The sequence below is a fragment of the Coprinopsis cinerea genome, assembly GCF_000182895.1.
Source record: "Coprinopsis cinerea okayama7#130 chromosome 3 map unlocalized cont3.3, whole genome shotgun sequence".
NCBI classification, from domain to species: domain Eukaryota; kingdom Fungi; phylum Basidiomycota; class Agaricomycetes; order Agaricales; family Psathyrellaceae; genus Coprinopsis; species Coprinopsis cinerea.
Genome location: NW_003307542.1, coordinates 1,992,667 through 2,015,463, shown reverse-complemented (window position 1 = coordinate 2,015,463; position 22,797 = coordinate 1,992,667). Strand labels below are relative to the sequence as shown.

The window sequence follows — 22,797 nt, the reverse complement described above, 5'->3', positions numbered from 1 at the left end:
TGACCGCCAACGCACTCATAGTCTCACAACAGCAAACACCTCGTCATCTCCCAGACCTTACCAACTCTCCCCAGCGGTAATGCAAGCCCTTCGACGACATAGCTCACTCAACGCAGAGCGTCAGGATTCTCCAACCAGTTCGCAATACGGCAGCCAGGAAGAATATGACCCTCTCATGGAAGAAATCATTCTTGAACGGGAAAGAAATTGGAATTCGCCCCGTCCAGTATGGCATGCAAGGAGGAGGGCCGACAGTCTATCTTCTACTGGTAGTCTCGAGGATGTAGATGGTGATGATCTTTACAATCCTTCCTCTACAGCCTCGAGACTCGCCTCTCCCCGCTCGATAGCCGATATTCGCGCTCGGGTGCGATTGCGTTCGACCCCAGACTCTTCCGCAAGCTCTCCTCGCAGCTCGCCTCTGAGCAGTCGCCTACTAGCCCAACACAACGCTTCTATGACGTCTCCCTCCCACAATAAGCGACATAGTCTCACATCGCTTGCATCTCCAAGCACGAGCACGGGCAGGATATTGGGACGAGATATTGCTGCCAGTCCCTCGGCCAACCGCAGTGCTGCTTCGTCACGCGCGAACCGCATGTCCTGGCACTCGTCGACGCAGTCAATGTCGATGGCCTCAACCGCGACCCCAGGAGACAGGTCATCCCTTCGAGCACCCCGGAGGAGTCTGATTCCTACACCATCTCCGAGAAAGGCAAAGCCGGTACCCGTTGTGCAATTCCCTCCCGAGCAGCCGCCTCCAGAACAAGTTACCTCCTCTGCAAGCGAGGACGAGAGCCAGGCTGTCCACGATGGAGGGCTTCATCCGCCGTCCCCTTCTAAGGAAGATGGGTCACCTCAAGAACTAACTCCAACCCTAAAAACAATACCTCCACCCCCTGTCGATTCTCCGGAGCCGCCGCCGACACCGATAGCGCAGCCGCTAGAGGTTTCAGCAGCTGGACCTCAAGATGCCAGTCAACCCGAGTTCTTTGAGTCCGAGGTCGACGCTCCCTATAATTCCACACCGCTTGATCCCTCTAATCATGAATTACCTTCATTCACTGCGACTCCTCCTCGTGATTCCTCTTCCCGGTCATATTCCAAGCTAGAACTCAAGTCACCCTCCCATGCAGGGGTTCCCGAGCTTCCCGGTCCACCTACAGACGAGTCAGACAGCGATGTGACATGGCAGACCCCTGCGCAAACGCGACTGTTCCCGTCGGCCGCCGACTCTACGGCATTCAAGACTCCGAGGCCTCCAGGTGCTTGGGCTGACACTCCAGCGGCCAGACGCAGACGGCGTTCATATTCGGATTCCATCTCATTCAACCCGTTGGCACCTGCTTCTTCAGACGGACCCAATTGGACTGCCATTCAAACACCCCGTCCACCTGGCGGTTGGCTGGCGACGCCTGCTCCGGCGAGGAACGTCCAGTACGTTGATCAGTCGGTCGAGACAGATACGGAGCTGGAATCGGATGCCGGCGAAGGAGACTCGAGCCTTATGGAACAGCGCCAGGGGCAACCACCTGCAGGTTTCTCGACGCCGGTTTCCTCTTTTGCCAAGGGCAAGTACCACGATGCTCAGACTCCAGCGGCCCCAGGTGGATGGGTTCCAACTCCCGCTGCAGCTCGAAAGAGTGTCAGGTTCGATGCTGAACCTTCCGAGACGAGCGACGTCGGTGTTGGAACAGAGGATGATTTTTTGTTTGCTGAATCGAAGGGATTGCCACCTGTGCAGCTTCGCAACCCACTTCAAACGCCACCTGATAGTCCGCAATTGGCTCCCACGTCTCCTAGTCGTGGCAAGAAGGGACCTGGCATCCGAGTCCTCGATGCCTTCGGAAATGAGACCAGGGAGGAAAACAATGTTGACTTCAGTTCCATTAAGACTCCGCGACGACAGCCGATTAGGATGGTGGATGCGCTGGGAAATGCTGTGGAAGATAGTGTGGAAAGCGTGGAGGAGAAGAGCGAAGGAGAGCCAGCTGGAACTAAAGAGGAGGTGTTATCTCGTATGAGACAGGGACTTGACGAGCTTGTTCACGAAATTCACGATCTCGATCGGTGAGTGCAGCCTATCAGCCAGCAGTAGAGGCAGACTAATCAGAGACTCTCCATTAGGTCCAGCGCTCAAGTCAAGTCTGACCTTGCGCATATCAAAGAGTTGGATGCTGTATCCATCAACTCCAGGGAGAAGCGGAGGAAGCTGGTGCAGCAGATGCGCGCTGCCAATGACGATGTCAAGGATAGGCTTGCTTCCTTAACGAACGGGGGCACCGAGCATTTGTCACAGACGCCTGCCACCGTCGTTGTGACCAGGCTCCCAATTAGGTGGTTCTGGATCGTTTCTCTTGCGATTCTTCAGATAGCATTGGCAGTGGCCATGTATCGGTATGTGGCTGTTTTCTCCGCTCTGGAAGGATCCTAACAGCTCGATTTAGCTATTATACAACCAACTCTCGCGACGCCTTTTTGACAACCTATTACGACCCCTTCAACCCGTTGCTCCACCTCTACACGCAAAAATCACGCCGAATATTGGACAATCTCCACGAACCCACTCCTTGGATATCTCTCCTCGATCTACTCCGCCAGCGACACTTTAGAGAATTTGGGAGCAAAGCACTGGACAATTTATCCATCCATCTGGTACAATTTCAAGCTTTCGTATGGGAAAAATGGGGTGAGGATGTGCAGAGTACTGCATGGCCTCCCACCTAAACTCCATTCACACATATGTTTTCAATGGCTATCTTTTTTTTCCGAACGGTTTAATCTTGGTTGCGACGATACCATATTGTTATTCCTTTCCATAGTGTTATTAGTAGTTCTAACTTCCAACTTCTATGTTGTACTTACAGCTCCCATTTATGTTCTTTTACTGTCTGTCTTGGCAAATCGAGGATTGGTGACGTAAGATTGGATGATCAGGAAAATTAAGACGGCGAGCGAGTGTGGAGCGCTTATGATCTTGGACCTTTAAACAGAATTGTGTGAGTTGGCTTGGAATGCCAGCTCTCAACTTGGCTCTCACGCAACAGCGGCTACCATGGCCAATTCCCCTCGTTTACCTGAGCCACTGAAGCTGCAGCCCCTTGACACTGACCATGACCTCAAGGATCCCCCAGATCGCTCCCGCATGGACCATGGTTCCCGATGCTCCAGTCCAGGAACATCCACCAGCCAAACTTCCGACGACGACGACTTCGACTGGGACAAAGACGACGACAGCACCAACGTTCAGGCAGATGTAGAAGCAAAACGAGGACGGCGCCTCTGGCTGGCTTTCATGAAGCTGTCCCTTTTTGTACGAGTTTTCCTCATTGCCTGCATCGGAGTCGCTATCCTCGTCACCCCGCTTATTGTCGTGAACGTCCGGTTCCCCAACAGCCCTGCCAAGATACACGTTCACGTCTGGTCGCTGTGGTTTACCATCAATTGGGCTGCAATCTGTGGAACGTATATATTCGTGGATGCCATCCCTCACGTCGTCCTCCTCATTACCTCCGCTTTTACTAGCCGCCAGGTGGAAAGGCTCAAAATTCAGATAGACGTAAGTCCCCTTTTCTCATCTCCTCAGTGCACGGAATGCTGATGTAGTCTCCTGTAGCTATTCATGGCCGTTAGGCTCTACTTCAAGCTGGTTCTTGATGTCACCTGGGCATGGGTTGCATTGTCCGTTATCCGAGCAGTCTACCATCCACCAGGTTCCTATTGGAAGATCATCAACCAATTGATGCAGGTGAGGGATAAGCTCTCCTTATCGTCACCCCCTCGAGACTGATTAATGAACTCAGGTTTTCTTCTCTGCAGCCATGCTTCTCCTGGTCGAGAAAGTGGTCCTTCACTACATTGCCATCAACTTCCACCAAACCGCCTTGGCAGACCGACTCGCGGAAAACAGGATTGCGCTTCGAGCCCTTGATCACCTTTCCAGTGCAAGCCCTTCTCCGACCAAGAAGTCGCCTTATGGCAGGAGGACGGGCAAAGGTGGAAGCAGCAGTTTCGACATTTGGAACACCGGCATGTCACCAAAATCTAGTTCCAGGTCACTACCACCCGCCAACACTACGGCACCAAATCAACGTAAAAGCGCTAGGAGGATGGCAAACGTCATTGTTGATCAAGTTCGTTACGATTTAACCGTCGCTAATTCCGAATTTCGCTGATGCGCTCATTGTCTTGTAGGTTGGAGGTGCTATTGCGCAGGTCGCCCTCAAAGATTCCAAATTCAACAAAGGCGTCGTGGACGTTAGCGGTGTCTACTCTGCAAGAAGGCTGGCTCGCAAACTGTTTTCCGTCTTGAGTGATGTAGAACCTCCGCGTGCTCACCTCATTGTTGAAGGTATGTTCGACTATTGCGTCCTTTTCTTGTCGACTTTTAATGACACTATACCGAATTCAGACTTTTATCCTTACTTCAACACTACTGCGGAAGCTGTAAGTGCAAACGTGTCGCCGCTTTCCTTCCCCTTTCTCATGGACTTGAATAGCACGAGGCTTTTGCCATTTTCGACAAAGACGGCAACGGGGACATCACAAAACGAGAAATGCGTGATGCCGTGCAAAGAATATACCGGGAGCGAAAAGCATTGGCAGCTGGGCTCAAGGTACGAGGATGTCATCGTGAGGGATAAATTAGCTCATTCTTCACCAGGATGTTGGTTCCATAGTAGCAAAGCTAGACGCAGTCTTGCTCTGCGTTGCGATTCTGCTGGTGTTGTTCATTTGTCTGCTCATCTTCAAGAGGGATAACACTATTTCCTCCCTCGTCCCCCTGGCCACCATCGTCCTTGGGTTTTCCTTTGTCTTTGGCAACTCTGCGCAAACTTTGTTCGAATCGGTGAGTTCATTAAGGGCCGCTATCGACCTGGAGCTCATGTTTGGTCGCCTCAGTTGATCTTCATCTTTTCAACACACGTCTTCGATGTTGGTGACCTCGTGATCATTGACGACCAGGTAAATCGGTTCGTGTCAAGCCTTTGGAGTAACCACTGAAAACATTGCCAAAGATCCTTTTCGTCAAAGAATTCGGTCTCTTCGCAACCACATTCCGTCGAGTAGATGGGCAGGAAATTGTTGCGCCGAATACGTTGCTCGCTAGCGAGAAACTGGTTCACAATTTGAGGCGCAGTAAATCCATGTGAGTGTCTATAACGAGTTTCCGGCTACCGTCCTCACAAGTCATCCAGGTGGGAGACAACGAACCTCATGGTTGCTTATACGACACCTATTGAGGTTATCGAGCAGCTCAAGACCAGGATATCCGCATACATCAATGACAACAGTCGCGAATGGTCAGGCTTTGCTCTCAACATCGACAAGATGGAGTATCAGAACGCATTGCATCTCATTGTGGCCATCGAACGTAAGCGATAGACACTGGAAGTGGCTTACTGTTTGCTGACTATGTTTTTAGATCGCTCTAACTGGCAAGACTGGGGTGCGAGATGGGCCAGACGAAACGCTTTCATGCGACACCTCAAAACAGTTCTCGAAGATCTCGACATCCGTTATACCATGCCTGTTCAACCAGTTCTTCTCCCGTCCTCTAATGGCCGTGCTCCGGTTAACCTAGCACCACCATCTCCTGGTCCTGCTGGTACTCCAAGGAGCCAGTATCAAACTCCTTTGAACGACCTTGGAAACGCGGGTTTCTTTGAATCAACGGACTTTGGCCGGGTCCCGTCGAACGCTCCGTCATTCCCTCACGCCACGCCTTCCTTCGGAGGGGGTATTGCACAGTAGAATAGATCTTAATGAACTTTGCAGATATTGTTGCATCTACCATCCTTTAGATTACTGACTGTACTTACTCACGTCGCCTGCTCGGAATTTTGATGGTCGCGTCTCGCGAATTATTGATGCGAGCCTTGCCCTTCTTGTCATGCAACCAACTCAAACTCTTGACTCTTCTCTGAACAAATTCCAAGAATACAACGCTTTTCCAGAAAATGTTGTCCATTCATTCGCTTCGAAGACAGCAGAGACGACGGCGCTCCTCAAGGAACTCGTAGAAACAACGGACGATATCTCCGAGTCACTCACTGCATATGCCAATGCCCCTTGGACGAACCCAAAGCTCATCTCGCTGTTGCGACAAGGCTCGAGCATTGCACAAACGTTGCATACGGTCAGAATCTCTGGCTCTCCATTCACAACGCTGATTAACCCTCAGTGAATCTAGTAGTCTGAAACGCAGAGCCGTCATATCATTAGCGCCCTCCGCAACCGAAACAACATCAACTACGGAGAAAGTATTCCCCTCATACCCGCTCAGATCCCAGATTGGTGTATCTCTCGGTTACAAAATTGGTGCGAATTGGCGGGGCTGCAAGCCTTCCTGGACGACACAAAACCAAAGGACACGCCGACAATCATCCTGGGTGGCAATGTTATAGTGGTCGACATCGATTTTGTGATTGAACGGACAAACCCATTGAAGCCACGCGTCTCAGTATCAAGGGTCAAAACCTCCTATGCCATTCCAAGTGCCCAATCGACGTCCACGGCATTGGACGGGTTCCTGCTGAATATCATTCAAGCATTCTGCGTGGAGGTGCAACAACCAGAAGACGTCAGGGACCCGCAAAAGGCGGCCAAATTAGGAGAGAACGTCCTACTTCAACTCCAGTACCTTGTTATGCTGGACCAGTTGACCCAAAGGCAGCACGACGGGGGCTTGAAATGGTTCACGGCTCTTGACGAAGTGGGCCCGACTGTGGAAGGCTTTGCGGTGAAGGAGGCATCTGCAATAGCATCGTATGTCCGTCAGAAATTTGAGTTGATTCTCGAGCTCTAACCCAAATTCCAGTTCACTCTCGCAACCTCATGTACCGCTGGACATATTTTTGAGGCGCAGTCATGGCCTCCCAATCCCTTACCTTCTAGCTCCGTCCCTTTCATTCCTGGTCTATATCTCGCCTCTCGCGTACCTCTCGATGATATCAGACATCCCAGAAAGCCTTCAGCCACAACAGAATTCCCCGATACCGCTCGATATACCACTCCCCTTCCTCCGCTCAACTCTTGCCGAATCGCCACCGGGAACCACTCTGGCCACACTTCGACTGATCCGAGTGTTCGTGCCTTCACTCGGAGGGTCCTCAACCTTTGCCTCCAGACCTACATTCCCCCTGGTCTCTGCCGGCTCTGAAATCAACTATGACTTGCCAAAACTGTCGGACGACCTCATGCTCACCGGAGATTCCGAGACTGGGCAGTATGAATGGATCCTTGACTTTACGAATAACGGAAGAGTACCAGGAATTGTGATGAGCCAATCTAGAATGCGGGAGATTGAACTTGTGCTGAACCCGTTGGGAGGTGGGATCGGCGGGATGGATGTCATGGCATCGCTTCATGCCTTCCGTGGCAGTAGTTGGGTTGACCTGCTGGTGAGTGCCACTCGTTGAAGTGAATTAGTTTCCAGGGAGTTGACATATCGGTCTGCAGCTGAACCCTGAGCCAGGGAAATCATCTGAATTCTATGTGGCAACATATGTAGGAGTTCCGTTCTACCGAGTTGAGGCCCCCGCTAAAACCCCAGGTTAGACTTCACCATCGCAAGCACACCCTCCACTCAAGCTTCGACTAACGGCCCCGGAAGAACCTGGGTTCAGGCTTCAGCAAGTTCCAGTCCACACACTCAAAGAAGTTTGGGGTATCCTTGAGGTAGTGTCACTTCAGCTCGCTATCGACGGATTGCCTAATCATCGATTCCCGTTTCCAGATCGTACGGGAGCAGAGTTGGTTAAATGAGATGTTGAACGGGTGTGATTGGCGGCCTGAGGAACTTGTCACTCCCGATACGCCGAATGATCACGAATCGCCCGATGTCGACCTCAACTCGATTTTGACTGGTGCGTGCCTGCGCGTTGAACTCGCAACAGCACATTGCTAACAGTCGCTGGAGGCTCGTACCAACCACGACATCTCCCTATCAACGTCTACCTCCCCCATCACAACGTCTCGACGGATACTGTCTTCGACCCTCTCTCTGTCTCAACGGTCCATCGCCCCAAGATTGTCATGACTTCACCAGAACGACCGCCGATAACTGGTCTCGTTGAAATCACCGTTTCATTCGATGAATCTAAACAAAGGGGGATTGACATAGAGGTACGAGGAGCCGTTGGGATGGACATCAAGATGGACGAGTTGGAAGAGATTTCCAGGCGTGGTGGTACATTTGGGATCCCAGCAAGGATATGGAAACGGTCGCAGAGTGCTTCTCAGTAGGGATAATTTGTTCCTTTCTTCTTTCCTTTCTTCTTCCCCTTTGCCTTCCCCGTCGTTCCAACTGGTGCCATCGTATGCCCGTGTAGCTTCTGCACCAGCAAAGACACGACGTCGAAGCTCGTTTTTGTAACCACCTCGGCTAGTGCTTGATCAAGGTCCAATGCAACCTGCGGTGTCAAATGGGTTGTCATGAACTTGATCATAAGCTCATTCAAAGGCGGATATCTGGGGAGCGCTCGGTTATTGTGCCGTTGATGTTATTTTATGTCTTGATTAGACTTACAGACACGGAAACCTCCCGAAGGCCTCTTCAACTACATTCGTCTCGGTGATGTTCTTCATGATCTCCTCTAAAGCCCGTTCACTCAAGGTGCGCACCCCAAACTTCAGCGGCGTTTCAGATTTGGGGTACTTGAAAAGAGACGTCTGGACTCACCTTTTGGGCAAGGTGATACATCGACTTCGGGGAGCAAGCAATCGTTCCTCGGGCATCAAAGTCCTTCTGCACCTGTTCCCTCTTCGAAGTGGACGACAGGGGCAATAAGTTTATTTCTCCTGTTATAAGATAAAGCAAGAACGACTTCCACCTGAGCATTGATTAGCTTTGAAAGCAGAGTCGCGGGGGAATGGAATTGGACTCACGTTCTGTACGCATGTCCATTAACAGGGAGTATGCGCCCATACCGCTTCGGACCGAGCTTCAAGGCAGTAGTTGACCTGGAGCATGGTACTCAGGGTGTGCATAGATGTAGGGATAGGGTTTCACTCACTTGGCTGGCCTGGGGCTGGCCTGGGTGAGCTCGAGTGAGCTGGGGAAATCGTGAAATGCGAAGGGAAGGACCGAAGAGTTTTCCAAGCTAGATTCTTCCTTAATCTCCTGCGAAACCTCGACCATCTCAGGCCCTTCCTCTTCATCTCCCTCGAGGTCACTGTCATCCGGGTAATCGTACTCCGCTAGCTTTAGGCTGATGGCATCCCCGCAGTCGTCGTCGAGGTCGACAATGTCGGATTCCCTGAACCCATGGGCTCCGAAGAGCACTGGAGGACAGGAAGTTCAGCCAAAATACTTGTCGGAGTGTCCGACGAGATACTTACTCTCATCTAGGACGGCGGAATATCCCCGTAGTAGTTCCGCATTTGCAAACAGGGGACGAACAGCCGTGGATTGAGCCGAGCGACCGGGAATCCGTGAAAGGAGATAGAACTTGGTGTCCGTGAATTGCTCTCCTACGAGCAATGAACCCAGGGCCTTCTTCAGCTTGACTGACTGGTGCACATCATGGTCAATCTTGATGGTGCTGATGGTGACTTTCAACCGGATGAACGTTTCATAGGCGGCCCCCGGCGCGGGGTGTACTACAGTCCCAACGTGCTGACTGCTGTCGGAAAATTCGTATGAGCTGTGATAGCCATAGCTGTTATACCCTCTGCTGTGAGCGGAGTGCTGCACGTTGTAGCCTTCGGCGCCTCTGGGGAGCCTCATAGACCCGCTGAGAATCTTCTTTTTCAGATTTTTGCCTGAATCCTTGGCCTTGAACACGACTTCGACTTCGAAGGTGAATGGATTGAGCGACGCGCCCGCGAGACCACTCGGATCGAATCGAATCTGCAACGGACTCCCTCCAGGTCCGGCGTATATAATCATCCTCCACCCAAGCCCACACAACGGGGAGATCTGTTGCTCCCATGCTGTAGCTGTGGGTGTATGTTTAAGAAAAGAGACGAAGGTGTTTCCCTCTTGCATCTGATCCCCTCGATACTTCTCCATAGTGGCGAGAGCAATCCAAGGGGATAATGAGGGACATCAGGCAAGGACCAAAGCCTTATATAGTACCACAAGTGGAGGTAGCGAAAGCAATGTCCCACGCTTTTTCGCCCCTCGTCACGGTGTTGCCCTTTATGGTCGGTCCAGTGACCACACTATAAAATTAGATGCTATCGATAATCACATTCAATAACAGAACGTCAAGGGGGCAACAAAAAATGGAAGTAGGCCATTCGCCACGACGTAGGGTTAGTGGGTGCCGTGATTCACCTCAAAACGATAGCCTACGGGACCGTTCCATCTCCGGAGAAGGCTCGGGGATGAGATGTCCCACAAACAAGTGGGATGCCCTGCATCTGAGTGACCCGTATAATAAGTAAGTCTCTACAGGTCCGCCTATATGATTTTAATAGCAGTACAGGAGGATGGTAGTCGACAAGGACCCCCTATCGTGATTCCGCTTACTATAAAAGGACAGCGGACTGCTTGACGGGGTTGGGAAGTGATTCCGATCGATGACAAAAATGGGATGGCAACCACAGCCGGCTCAGCTCCCGCGACAAGTTGCGAAGGCGGGGTGGCGATTGATTGAAAACACACGCAGCTATGGGAGCAGTTTCCAAGTGGGGAGAAGGAGGGTTAATAATTGCGGATGTTCCAGGATAACGGTTCTTCACTTCTTCAACTTGTTTCAAACATGTCGCACTCGCGGTCCTCGTCTTTATCCTCCGCTTCGTGCTGTTCTGGCGCGTCCGCCTACGCTAGTAGCTCACTTCTCAACTATGGCCTCGACCTCGACCCAGCGGCTCCAGAAACCCCTCGCCCCGATTCACCCTCTTGGGCAACTCTCCAACACATGGATGCCATCGGGGACTCGTTCGTCGAGAGTTACGAAGAGTCCAGTCGGAAATCACTGCGACAAAGACCGTTAACCATCGACAGGATCAAGGAAGAATGGCGAAAGGGCTTCTTTTTTGGAGAAAAGGAGGGTGCCATCGACGACGACGAAACCCAACCTCACACGATTGAGGACCACGGCGACCACGATTCCTTCGAGGACGCGACTCTGTCCACCGACGCCACGAGCAGCCTATTGACGCCGGGAGACTGTAGCGACGCGACGTCGAGCCTCGGCCACCACCATCACCATCAAGACGAGATCGTCGACTGTTACTTCGACCGAGAACCGGCCCCAGAACATCCTCGATCATCACCGCAAGATAACGCGGTCGCTTGGTGGGAGGACGACCAAGTCACTGGGACTTCGCCCCATCTCGATCAGCCCACTCGTACGCTGAAGCGCTACACTCGTTCAGACGAGACCCATGGCAACAGTCCAAATAATTTGTTGGACGCGTTTCCGTCAGTCCCAGGGGGGCACGTCTACTACACCGGTCGAACGAAAGGACTGCACCCCGGTATCCTTGCAGACGATCAAAGGGCGACAGCGCGACCAGGAACAAGTGATTTGAAGGTCCACGATGCTGGTGAGGCCACCCGTCGAGGCCTCTACCAGTCGAAATCCGCCTCGTGTCTCGCACCAACTCTACGTCACTCACAGTCTACAAACGTAGAAAATCCGTCCCCCCTTTTCGACACTCGTCCCCTCTTGCTTGCCAGACCAGTCAAGAAGCGTCAAAAAAGCTCTGGTTCCACTTCTTCCTCCGATGTTCCTCCTTGCCCCAGCGCAGGCAGTCTGGCCGAGTACAAGTTTAGAAAGCCGTCCACAGACAGCCCTTCCTTCGAACTAGGTGGAGTGCGCGATGTCCACGCGGGGCCGCGAAGCACAACTACTCCAACAAACCCACCTTCCAGATCGCCTATTTTTCCGGCTGGACGTCGATATCACTACACAAAGCCACACCATCTTGCTGTGGGCATCAAAGATGTACACGAGACAAGCCTGGGGAAACCGACGCTCTTGTTTCACCATCCAACTGCCACTTTTTCCACACCAACAATCGACCATTTCCGAGGATTGACGCCAACTGCTTCGAGCGAAGACGTCGGAAAGATGGGAAAAATCAAAAAGCGTTCAAGTCGAATTGGGATGTTTGTCGGGAAGGTCCTCCACAGCATGGGAGGTGGATCGCTGGGTAGCCATCCGCCCCCCATCCCAGGTTCACCGAGAAGATAACGCCACCGGCCCTATGAGTAGGAGCGACGAAAACACATGCTACTTTGTCCAACCATAGAACCTGCATTTGTACCTATACAACAACACCCCCAATCTCGTTTTCCACTGACTTGTCGGCGACAAGGCCTAGTCTGTGAGTGCACTGGTCCCCTCAAGGTTTGTTGAAATCATCCTTCGGAATGTCACTTCCAGACTCCTTGGAAGGACGGGATGACCACTTGCTTGCAACGAATCCACCGGCCTGCGAGCCCTAGCCTGAGGTCAGCACTGCCCCGTGTCCGATAAACTGAGAGTACTCACCCAAGCCTTGGCTTGCTGGATGCCGGTTTGGGCCTTTTCAGCGGCCGCGTGCTTGACACTTTGAATAGCCTCTTGAGTTTCCGGTTTCCCAGCCAATTCTCGCAACTTCTTCGTTTCCCGGTTCACGATACCATAGATGTCCCGTGCAGCGGCAGTAGACCAGGTCTTATGGGCGTCTATGGTGTATTCGATCTCCTTCGCCATCCTGGAGATAATGGCGGTCGCTTCAGCTCCATGAGCGTCGATAGCGCTGTCCACGGAATCAAATGCCAGGTCCACCACAGCACCAGAAAGTGGTACTCCAGCCAAGTATGTTTTGACGGCCTCTCTCGCTAGGTTCAGCAATTGGCTAGGCTTCTTTTGACCGTCGTGGTCTCTCTCCGTTCCCGAAGCAGCCTTATTCAGAAGTTCCAGCGTCTTGTGAGCGGTTTCCACTTTCTCTTTCCACCCAGAATAGTGGTATTGGGCGCCAACTAGGAATAAAGCGTGAATCAAGTTACGAACAATGTGAAAGGGATGGAAGCCGTACCAACTACACAAATGCCAACGGCAATGCCAATGCCCAATCCGGCGCCTCGGAAGATGCTTGGTACCAAGAGCTGTTTCCACCTGAGACTTGTCAAGCTCGAATTGTATCGCCTCAAATGGTTTGTCAATTGGCCTTGGTTGGCCACCGTCAAGGCACCTCGCTGGCGCGCTGGAGTCGACGCCAACTGGATGATGTTCCTCGTTTGTCGCTGCATGGTCGTACTTTGGTGAGGAAAGCGGCCGGTTTCAAACTGGTTATATACATCTCATCGGCAACATCAGTACGTCACCATTCGGCTTCTACTTCACTTATGTACGACGAGGGACACGCGATGGATGGCAGTTGGCTCCCACAATGAAGTGTCGTATAGGATTGGGCAGGTCAAAAAAAAAAGTACAAAGCCGCCATTTCATACTTTGGCGGTCGCTGTCAATGTCTGGGGAAAACAAAGCAAGAGAACCGGAACGCACATCGAAATGCCAATGAAGATGCAAGTGGATGGAATTGCTACTGCGGTGATACAATTACTCGTCAGGAATCTCAATCTCCCCAGAGTTGATTCCGTCGATGACATCGTGTGCAGGTTGGCCGTTAACCGTGCAGCCAACGCTCTGTGCGGTACCCAAAATCTCCTTCACCGTTCCAGACAGCTCCTTCGCCAGTGATTTTGATCGCATTTGTCGTGCAATGTCAATGATTTCTTCGAGGGGGATGTTGCCAGAGTGTTTGATGTTCTTCTCCTTCTTACGATCACGAGGGGGCTCTATAGATGGTGTTAAAGGCGCCACACAAGATCAAGGGTTCACCATGACGCACCCTTGAGAGCCTTGATAACCAAAGAAGAAGCGCTGGGGACAACGGAGACGGTGGCTTGTCGGTTTTGGATGGTGAGTTGAACGGTCACCCGGAGACCCTTCCATTGAGAGGTGGCCTTGGCAATATCTTCACCGATCTTCTTCGGCGACTGGACGATGACACTTTCTTCAATATCCTCTATTGTTCAGGGTACACGGTTTGACGCACCAAACCAAGAGGACCAATCTTGGGGGCTAGTGCTGATGAAGCACCAACTTCACCACCAGTTGCCCGGAGGTAGATGATCTTGACTTCATTGGGGTCCTACGGAGCGCGGTCAGCCGTCTATTGCAATTCCAGGAGCGATGAACTAACGAATTTTGGGGCCATGGCGAACGGTGGTGACGATGACGAGCTTATCGACGACTTCACCAAAATTGATTGGTTGGGGCTGAATAAGGTTTCATGTTCCGACACTCCGACATCAACGACTGTACAGTAGGGACCAAGCGGCCGGCAGAGGAGAGAAGATCGTGGGGCTGTGCTGGGTCAACGGGTAAATCACGGAATTGATTCCGACGCCGCCTGGCATCAATCTTGATGTTCACGTTGAGGTCGTGTGCTCGTCTTGGACAATAGCCTTTACCACAAACCACGGCCGCATCGTGCAATGGATTTATGGCATCTTCCAACGCAGGAAGGGTCGAGCTACCGGCCAACTTCGAAGATGTTCCCATAGACTATGTTCTCCAGTTGATAGGTCAGTTCCTATGTTCAAACATGAAACCTTACCCCTAACATATTTTCCTTCCCAAATCTAGCGGATATGCTAGAACGACTTATGGCTCATAACGACCAGATACCCCTTTCTCCGTGAGTACTTTTCTATCCATGGCAAAATACAGCGCTAAAGCCTGTCATCAGGGAATCGTTGACTCGGTTTCATTCGAGGACACCTCCAGGCATTTCTATCATCGATTACTTGAAGCGGATTGTCAGGTTTACGAATGTCGAGGTACGCCTGTCAATCTAGGAAGCATGCCATATGTGCTAACCCGTAATAGAAAAGTTGCCTCTTCCTCATTCTTGTCTACATCGATCAGATCTGTGCACGGTGGCCCGTCTTCACATTCTCTTCTCTCACTGCCCATCGGTTCATCATCGCAGCTATCACCGTTTCAAGCAAAGGCCTATGCGACACCTTCTCTCCGAACAAATTCTATGCCAGGGTAGGTGGTATAAGTGTGTCCGAGCTCAACATCCTCGAGCGAGAGTTTCTCTCAATGATTGATTGGAGATTAATGGTCAGCATCTTCCCTTTCTTCTGCTTCTTAACCCCAGCACCCTTTACAACAAATTCTAAGTCCCTTCCAGATTTTTTGACATGCTTCTTCTCTGGTATACTTGATCTTACTTCTCGTCTCCGTTAGTGCACTCGCGAAATCCTTCAAGAATACTACGTCAACCTCGCACGAACCCACAGTGGCGGCAATTTTGTCATTGCCGGATCCAACTCCCCTCTGTCCTCTGATAGCGACATCGACATGGACAGTAGTGGACAATCCGCTCCACCTTCGCCTTCAGACAGGACAACCACAGGGCGCCGACATCGCTCTCAGAGGTCAATCTCTGAACCATCGACGGTTCTTGTAGAGCCGGGAACCAGCGTCCAAGGAGTCGTCCAACGACCCACGCTGGAGCAAGAAATGGCGTTCGCTGCGCTTCGAAATACCCAAGAACGGAGATAACATATCCTAGCTTCCAACCACTTCTATAATTCCATTGGGGCTCGCGGCCATTGACCATACTTCGAATATTAAATACAACTACTACAAGGCGTAGACTTGAGTGTATAGAGCAAGTAAAGAGAAAAAATGCAAGGAGTGAATGTTTCGTATGTATGTGATATCAATGTAATGTGTGAGTTATGACAATGACAGCGGTGCTGCACGGAGCCCGTCGAAAGATAGTACAATACTGGATAGAACAGAGAGATTAAAACGATGAATCAACGCCGTCACAAACGAATGCAGGGTATCAACCCATAACACGAGGGGATGTCCAAGTATTGACTGCGCACCGTGAAGTAGGATACTTTATGAATACAGCGCAACACGAGAATTCCTGATCCGCACCACGCACAAAAAGGATTGGGGGGCCAAACGCATTGTCCGCAAAACTACTCGCATTGGCAACATCAGTTCAACAAGAAGTCATAGGGAGCGGAAGAGTTCCTGTCTCGATACAACAGTCCGTCAGGGCGAAAGGCACAAAAGACAAAACGACACGGGACGTTCTTCATCGTCGCAAGGCTGACAACATCTTCGCGAGCGCGTTGATCTGTCCCTTGTGCACCTTCTTCACACCACCACTACCGACATTGTCCCCCTCATCCCTGGCAGCATTTACAACCGCCGGGAGGTCAGACGTGCTCGTCATCGCGTCCTTTCGGAGCTCAGGAGATTTCAGGCCCGCCGAGTTGGATGGCCGTTCAGTGATGGTGTCAAGTTTGATGTCCTTGTGTTTCCTCGTACGCTGCTTGCGAGGGGGAGGGTTACCGAACGAAGGATCGGGATGTTGTCCTCGCGGCAACTGGTCCAGTTCCCAAGGCACGCCATTCATGACTGAAAAGACATGAATCAGGGTAATTTCCTTCACGAGTCAATTCAAGGACTTACGCTTGATGTTCTTAGGGACGGAAGTATAGCCACCGGACGCTGAGTACCCGCTCGAGTTGGATGAGATCGATGGCTGCTTCACACTGGTCCTCCAACTGGTAGCTGAGACACTGGTTGCAGTGGTCGAAATACTGCGCGTGCTACCATTACTGTAGTGCGTGAATGCCGATGTCGACGTCCCCGCACTTGACGTGGTACTCATGGAGCTGCGCCAATTACTTGATGCCATGGAGGATGCACTGGAACGAATCGGACGCCCGCTTCGCGTACTGCTAGGAGAGATGGCACGTGAAGGACCGCGCGAAGGAGGGTCAACCCAACTGTCAGCCAAGCTGGGCTGGGAAGGAGATTGAAGTCCTCGTCGGGGAGACCGTCCACCATACTTGCGCACAGGGGAGGCGTCTCTTGGTCGACGGCCACGTGCCCAAGTAGATGCACCATCGTCAAATACACCTGCAGCAGGAGGAATAGGACGGGCAGCAGGAGCATCCAAGCCCATGATAAGATTCGTGACGTTGTTGACAGTGGTAGACGGAGGTGGTGGTTGAGATGGTTCAGCAGAAGCTGGTGATGCAGCTTCTTCAGTCGCAGGCCGCTCGACGGCGTTTGCCAAGGTTGATGCGTTGGCCTTACCAAAGCTGAGCTTCCACCGGGATGGCTTCTTCGTTGGAGCCGAGGGTGGTACAGGAGTGCAAGTGACAAATGTTGAAGCTTTCGTTGCAGTTCGAGGGGTAGAAGAATTAAGCAGAGGGGTGGGCATGGCGTACATGGATACGGGTTCGAGGGGCTGTCGCTTGCGCGAGGAGGTGGAAGTGCTCTTGGGTGAAGAGGGAAGGGAGACCTTCGACTGCTTGCTCAGCTCCCGAGCCAAACACTCAGAAGCCGCGGCCAGGTTGACAATTGTATCGTCTTGGGGGGATGTAGGCGACGAAGCTTGGGCACCTTTGCCTTTGCGAGCTCCGCGCTTACGACGCTTGGAAGTGGAGGCAGATCGAGAGCCAGCTTCTTCGACGCCGAGGATAGGTTCAGAAGGCTCGGGCACCTCGACATCATCTTCGTTATCTTGATCGATGACAGTGGACAGCTCTGATTTCTCCTCGCGTTCGTAGGCGGGGCCGAGGGATGGTGCCCGGGAAAGCGATCTAGTGGGCATGGCAGGAGTACCACGAGCGGCGGTCGCGTTGGAGGGATTACGGGACATGGGACGATGAGACACGGGGATGGAGGTAATAGGATGACCTTGCGTCGAACTGGTGGACAAAGTGCGCTGCATCCCATGGCCAGCCAACATCGTCACCAAGTTATCCTTGACCCAAACACCGAAATCGGCCGCAGAGATGCGTCGGCCCTCGCTCTCATCACCCTCGAGGATGCAAAAGACTCTTGAAGCCAAGAACTCAGCAACACCTCGAGTCATTCCGGGGAAACGATTGGTGAAGAAATTGACGGGATCCCGACGGTAAAGGTCGAACGACGAGCAAGCACCTTCGGCCGTGTCGGTCCATGGGTTAAAGTGATACAACCTGAATTATATGTTAGCACGCTGAATTAGGGAAGAAAGTCGTAGCGAGTCCGCACATGTTGATTAGCACGATGCCAAGAGACCAAACATCAGCATCGCGAGGTCGATAGGTGGGAGCAATGTTGTTCCTGCATTCTGACCATGTGTGTTAGTATCAACTGCTACAATATGGATACGTCAAGTTGAGCTCACCGTAGCTCATGTAGGGCGCGCTTCCACAATCGACGTCCGAAGAGTCGATGTCGGTAGTTGACAAACCGAAGTCCGTCAACTTGACAATGACCTTTCGTTCTTGACGTCCGTTCGCCAGCATCACCCAACCATCTGTAACGATAAAGTTTTCAGGCTTGATATCGCGGTGGAAGACTTGGGTGGAGTGGCAGGCGGCAACAGCGTCACACATCTGGGAGAACATCGAAGCGATGAGGCGAAGGCGAGTGCGCGAGAGCAGTTGCGAAGGGTGGAGATTGGAGAGTAAACTGGGAGTTGGGGGAGTGCGAGAGTTGTACATGACAAAATCAGAAGGCTGGGGTTCATAATGGTCACGGGCTTGTTCCAAAAAATAGAAAAGGTCCTCGCCCGGAACGTATTCCAGGAGAAGAAGTAAGAAAGAAGGGGTCTCAAGTGTGCGGTGTAGCGTTACAATATTTGGGTGGAGGGGAAGAGATTGATGGATCGTAACCTGCACATGGTGTCAACTACTGAACACACGGAGCTTCTGATCTAAACACGCACCTCAGTCATTTGGGCGGCCAGAGCCTCCTCGTCAAGGTTGGCCTTGGACAGCAATTTGATAGCGTATTCACGCCCATACTCTAGCTGAGGGGTGCCGTCCATATCCATGGAGCCGATGGTTGTCATGTGGCCGTCTTCAGAAGGAGGGGGTCGGGAAAGAATTTCTCGAACCAGGTAGACAACAGCGTAGCTGCCAGTGCCGAGGACACGCACGACTTCAAACTCCTTGGCTGGTGCAGCTGCATCTGACTCGTTCGTGGACCCAACCAACCGGAGAACCTCATTCTGGAGAACAAGGCCCTCGCCGACAATATCCCCAGGTGTTAACACGTCTTCAATGGGATACGAGCCTGAAGAGGCGCATTGGGATAGAGCCGAAGGGGGTGCTGGGCCGCTGGGTTGCTGGCGGAACGGGACGGGGCTTGCAGAAAGCTGACGGGAGGAGATGTAAGGGCTACGTGGGTGCTTGGCCGAGGCGGTTGACGGGGACGAAGCTGACGGTGACGGGACCAGATTGGTCGAAATCGAGAGTGGCACGATCGGTGCTGGCAAACGATTTGGACCAACTGGCCTGGCAGCATACGGGTCCTTCTGGAAGCGGAGGGAGCTCAATGGCTGTGGCTGGCGAGGGGGGTCATTACTGAGCAAATAAGGAATGTTATCTTTAGAGGGTTTAGAGGCGAGCTTTGCAGATGAGGAGAGGGACAGCGAGGGAACCTGAACCGGGTACTGCAACATGAGCGACAGAGGCAGCTGAAAAACGGTTCGTGGCTGTCAGCGATGCTGAGCGCAGGGGACGTAGAGTGTCGGTTGAAATCGACCGGGGTCAGAGACTATGAGGACGTTGAGGGCATGCAGGAGACCGTGGTTGAGAACGTGTCGGAGAAGGGAGAGGACGCCCCGTCGACGCCTAGCTTTGCTGTGGAACGAGAAAAGCTGGGGTAATGAATCAGCAACTCTGGGGACGGTGGCAAACGGGGCGCCGTCGACGTCGACAACGACGACGACAAGCAGCAACGCACCGTAGATGAAGAGGCCGACGAGAAGAGCGACGTTCAACGACGACAACGACGGCGGCGGCGAAAAGTTGGGAGACTGGAGAAGATGAAAGCAGAGGAACAGTGGGAACTTGAATGTAGTGGCTGGGCAAAGCCCCGTGCGACGCATGGACTCACATGGAACCTATTTGTGAACCACGCGGTATCATATATTACTCGGTTTTACGATCTATTTCTTCTTCTATATACTCGCTACACCCTTGTTATACATTTCTATGCCCTCGCCACCTTTCAACTGAGCTCAATGACTCGAGAAATTGCCCCCAAAGACCGTTGTTCTGAGACAAACGACCCGCCCAAGTATGTACCACAATTTCCAAATCGGGCCGTCCCATGTGCTGCGAACACAGCATTGGATATCGAAAGCGGCAGATCATCTGCATACTCAATTATCGCCTACTATCAACGTATTGCTACCTAGTGTTTCCATCCACCGTTTCTCCAGTTCGGCCGAATCTTCTGCGCTCAAGCACTGGCGTCCCTGCGCTACCACCTTGCTCGCTTCGATTCCCTTCCCATACTCAAGCAGCCACTTGGCCCATGCTGTCCTAGCCCCAACTTCGTCCTTCTGGCGCCAGTAGCCATAGATTTCTTCCAGAACCATCCTCTTCTCGTCGGTCCCTTTACCCCCACTCTCCTCTTCCTCGTTTCCTCCAGCGACAACCTCGAAAACCCGTTTCCAAACCTGCCCAGTCGTGAGATATCCACTTGCCATATGGCGGACTGCATCTAGCCATTTCCTCCACCCATGCGGTTGATCCGATGTCAATCCGGACTCCGGCGTTCTGCATGCCTCTTCAAGCACCGTGACATAATGCATGAGGAGCACCTCGTGTACGCCTTGGTGGCAGGAAGCCCGCAAGCTCTCCTTTAACAATTCCTGCACATGGGTTATGAATCGGTATCATTCACTCCCGATTAGCTTGTCACTCACCTCATGCAGTCGCTTCCTACCGTCGAGGTCCTCCCTGGACAACTGTTCGATGCCCCAGAGCCAGACCGGCGTCACATCTTCTTCGCTGCCTGCAACCTGTCTTCTTGCTTCTGACCATACGCTCAGCACCGCGGTATCATCGCCCTCCTGTGTACCCACAACCTTCTCAGCCTTGAGCCGTTCTAGCCACACCCGTGAGGACTGCGGTACTCTGGATGTGTACTTTTGGGCAGTCCGTCGAACCTTGGCAGGGGAGACGGACGGCGTTTGCATCAACAAACAAATATGGGTCGCAAGGAGTGATGGCGACGACTTGGTCATCTGAACCAGTCCCTTCAACGACGCGATAAGATAGGTTTTCTATGTAAAGCAATGTATCAGTGTCTTCCTTCACATGACGGAAGGTGCAAGCATACCAGGCTGTCATCATCAACTCGCGAGTACCAATTCTCCACAAAGTTGGCGTACGATTCCAGTAAGGCTTCGTCCTTGGAGTCACCAATGGTCTTCAGCATTTCTTCATTCGCTTTTCGCAAACCATCCACCAATTCAATTCCATGTTTAGAGCCCCGTCCCAACCAGCGGTGGGTTCTCAACTCCATGGACTTCGGGTCCCGAGGTAGAGTTTCTCCCAGAACATCATATAGATATTCTAAGAGGGACTCCTGTAAAGTCGGGGGTGACGGGAATTCCGAGATGACAGTCTCGAGGGCCAGGAAGAGCTCCACCTTCGGTAGCGCTTGACAATACAACAGAAAGACATCAATACGTACAATCCAGAGTTCCACAAAAACGCCACCAAGCTTACCTTGAGCGGCACTTTGGATGACAGATTTCACAATAGCACCTTCCATAATCTGGCGACGACCTTCATCACCCTCGACAGCTTCCGGTTCTTCTGCCTCATTCGTGCCCTGGTTGATGCCCGGGGGTCCCATGATAACATCGTCGTCATCCTGTAGACCTTGAAGGAAGGCACTCGGATCCGAATCCTCCTCCACGGCTTTCTCTTTTCCCTTCAGGGTTCCATCCGCAAAGGCCCTGATACCCAAGACTTCCCACCGACGTCGCAAACTCTCGATAAATCCAAGTTCCATCTTCACATACTCTTTCCATAATTCAACGCTGTCTGGATTGACGCGGATGCCGCGTTGAAGGAGGGAGCGGGCGGTCGAAGGAGAGAGATTATCAAGTTCATGGGCTGCGGCGAGCACGTAGAATATGGGATTATTGGGGTGCAGTTGCAGGGCTCTACAGATAATGTGAGCTCCAGATTGTCTCAGGTTAGTGTGAAATGCAAAGTGATATACCTGGCGGTGACGCGCCCAACAAGGGCTCTGGCGCCTTCACGTTTGGCCACCTGAATATATTGAGTCCAGAGGCCGATATCAGATTTGAACCGTTTTAGAGCTCGTTCGAAGATGAGGAACTGGCGCCGGACGAAGGCATAGTCCGAGATAGTTGAAGGGCTTTTGGGAAGATCTATACTTCGAATTGAGAGAAATTCAGGCACGCAAACGACAAGAGGACTCACCTAACCGCTCTATTCTCTTCTTGCGTAGTTTTTCCAGGTCCATCTCGTAGGAGATATACCGTATGTAATCTGACTTTTTGGCGACTCTGCGGACGAGAGAAGACTCGAAGACGGTGCGTTGCTTGATGATTTGTTTTATCTCTTTCTAGGAGAGCTGGATATATCAATATAGACATAGAAGAGCGTGTACCATCAAGACTCACTTCAGTGAACAGATTCTTCTCCACCAAGTCTTTCAACTCGGGGAGCATCTATATGGGCGTGAACTACTGAAATCTCGTGCAGTTCTTGTCAAGCAACACACCTGCTCCTGTTGGAATTGGACGCGTTCCATCGTTTCGTCTGTGTCCCTCTCTTCCGATTTGAATCTGGATATAAGGTCTGTGGTGACCGACAGAGGCGGTGGAAGCGCTATACAAGTTGGAAGCAAAAAGTTTTGACCCATCAACAAACATACCGTTCACGGACCGGGGGAGCCGGTTAGGGTCAGTCAGCGACTCTGGAGTGCGCTCGTTGTCAGAAACCAGACCATTACAGGCTCTTCGTACTCGGCATTTAAACGT

At 52.1% G+C, this 22,797-nt stretch overlaps 11 protein-coding genes across 11 annotated transcripts; 5 read left to right on the top strand and 6 right to left on the bottom strand.

The window, feature by feature from the left end:
- Nucleotides 1-457: 457 nt before the first annotated feature.
- On the top strand, nt 458-2,434 carry CC1G_14213 (hypothetical protein; the record flags this gene model as incomplete). The annotated part of the gene is made up of 2 exons (XM_002911634.1): nt 458-2,070; nt 2,128-2,434. 2 exons carry the CDS (start codon nt 458-460, stop codon nt 2,432-2,434), a joined length of 1,920 nt encoding a protein of 639 aa, XP_002911680.1.
- A 582-nt stretch (nt 2,435-3,016) lies between these two features.
- Nucleotides 3,017-5,754, top strand: CC1G_14212 (hypothetical protein; the record flags this gene model as incomplete). Its single annotated transcript, XM_002911633.1, has 11 exons — nt 3,017-3,559; nt 3,617-3,748; nt 3,804-4,133; nt 4,195-4,351; nt 4,412-4,446; nt 4,500-4,616; nt 4,664-4,849; nt 4,903-4,965; nt 5,019-5,149; nt 5,199-5,374; nt 5,426-5,754. The coding sequence occupies exons 1-11, from the start codon at nt 3,056-3,058 to the stop codon at nt 5,752-5,754; spliced, it is 2,160 nt and encodes a 719-aa protein (XP_002911679.1). The 5' UTR covers nt 3,017-3,055.
- Nucleotides 5,755-5,893: 139 nt separating this feature from the next.
- Nucleotides 5,894-8,247, top strand: CC1G_14211 (hypothetical protein; the record flags this gene model as incomplete). The annotated part of the gene is made up of 7 exons (XM_002911632.1): nt 5,894-6,139; nt 6,197-6,768; nt 6,821-7,403; nt 7,462-7,509; nt 7,561-7,680; nt 7,739-7,868; nt 7,922-8,247. The coding sequence occupies 7 exons, from the start codon at nt 5,894-5,896 to the stop codon at nt 8,245-8,247; spliced, it is 2,025 nt and encodes a 674-aa protein (XP_002911678.1).
- Nucleotides 8,248-8,526: 279 nt separating this feature from the next.
- CC1G_07367 (hypothetical protein) lies at nt 8,527-10,015 on the bottom strand (the record flags this gene model as incomplete). Its single annotated transcript, XM_001830400.2, has 5 exons — nt 8,527-8,631; nt 8,684-8,834; nt 8,890-8,964; nt 9,018-9,285; nt 9,343-10,015. 5 exons carry the CDS (start codon nt 10,013-10,015, stop codon nt 8,527-8,529), a joined length of 1,272 nt encoding a protein of 423 aa, XP_001830452.2.
- Nucleotides 10,016-10,709: 694 nt separating this feature from the next.
- On the top strand, nt 10,710-12,149 carry CC1G_07366 (hypothetical protein; the record flags this gene model as incomplete). Its single annotated transcript, XM_001830399.2, has 1 exon — nt 10,710-12,149. The coding sequence occupies one exon, from the start codon at nt 10,710-10,712 to the stop codon at nt 12,147-12,149; it is 1,440 nt and encodes a 479-aa protein (XP_001830451.2).
- Nucleotides 12,150-12,300: 151 nt separating this feature from the next.
- CC1G_07365 (hypothetical protein) lies at nt 12,301-13,192 on the bottom strand (the record flags this gene model as incomplete). The annotated part of the gene is made up of 3 exons (XM_001830398.2): nt 12,301-12,399; nt 12,450-12,922; nt 12,979-13,192. 3 exons carry the CDS (start codon nt 13,190-13,192, stop codon nt 12,301-12,303), a joined length of 786 nt encoding a protein of 261 aa, XP_001830450.2.
- Nucleotides 13,193-13,332: 140 nt separating this feature from the next.
- CC1G_07364 (60S ribosomal protein L12) lies at nt 13,333-14,163 on the bottom strand (the record flags this gene model as incomplete). The annotated part of the gene is made up of 4 exons (XM_001830397.2): nt 13,333-13,741; nt 13,795-13,942; nt 14,002-14,097; nt 14,149-14,163. The coding sequence occupies 4 exons, from the start codon at nt 14,161-14,163 to the stop codon at nt 13,503-13,505; spliced, it is 498 nt and encodes a 165-aa protein (XP_001830449.1). The 3' UTR covers nt 13,333-13,502.
- Nucleotides 14,164-14,451: 288 nt separating this feature from the next.
- On the top strand, nt 14,452-15,521 carry CC1G_07363 (cyclin-dependent protein kinase regulator Pho80; the record flags this gene model as incomplete). Its single annotated transcript, XM_001830396.2, has 5 exons — nt 14,452-14,533; nt 14,595-14,646; nt 14,698-14,788; nt 14,838-15,002; nt 15,204-15,521. 5 exons carry the CDS (start codon nt 14,452-14,454, stop codon nt 15,519-15,521), a joined length of 708 nt encoding a protein of 235 aa, XP_001830448.2.
- A 29-nt stretch (nt 15,522-15,550) lies between these two features.
- On the bottom strand, nt 15,551-19,446 carry CC1G_07362 (CAMK/CAMK-Unique protein kinase; the record flags this gene model as incomplete). Its single annotated transcript, XM_001830395.2, has 5 exons — nt 15,551-16,397; nt 16,452-17,974; nt 18,030-18,108; nt 18,166-18,655; nt 18,709-19,446. 5 exons carry the CDS (start codon nt 19,444-19,446, stop codon nt 16,072-16,074), a joined length of 3,156 nt encoding a protein of 1,051 aa, XP_001830447.2. The 3' UTR covers nt 15,551-16,071.
- A 36-nt stretch (nt 19,447-19,482) lies between these two features.
- Nucleotides 19,483-19,875, bottom strand: CC1G_14210 (hypothetical protein; the record flags this gene model as incomplete). Its single annotated transcript, XM_002911631.1, has 1 exon — nt 19,483-19,875. One exon carries the CDS (start codon nt 19,873-19,875, stop codon nt 19,483-19,485), a length of 393 nt encoding a protein of 130 aa, XP_002911677.1.
- Nucleotides 19,876-20,151: 276 nt separating this feature from the next.
- On the bottom strand, nt 20,152-22,568 carry CC1G_14209 (U3 snoRNP protein; the record flags this gene model as incomplete). The annotated part of the gene is made up of 8 exons (XM_002911630.1): nt 20,152-20,634; nt 20,701-21,060; nt 21,117-21,439; nt 21,509-21,951; nt 22,011-22,182; nt 22,235-22,379; nt 22,438-22,485; nt 22,539-22,568. The coding sequence occupies 8 exons, from the start codon at nt 22,566-22,568 to the stop codon at nt 20,152-20,154; spliced, it is 2,004 nt and encodes a 667-aa protein (XP_002911676.1).
- Nucleotides 22,569-22,797: the final 229 nt, after the last annotated feature.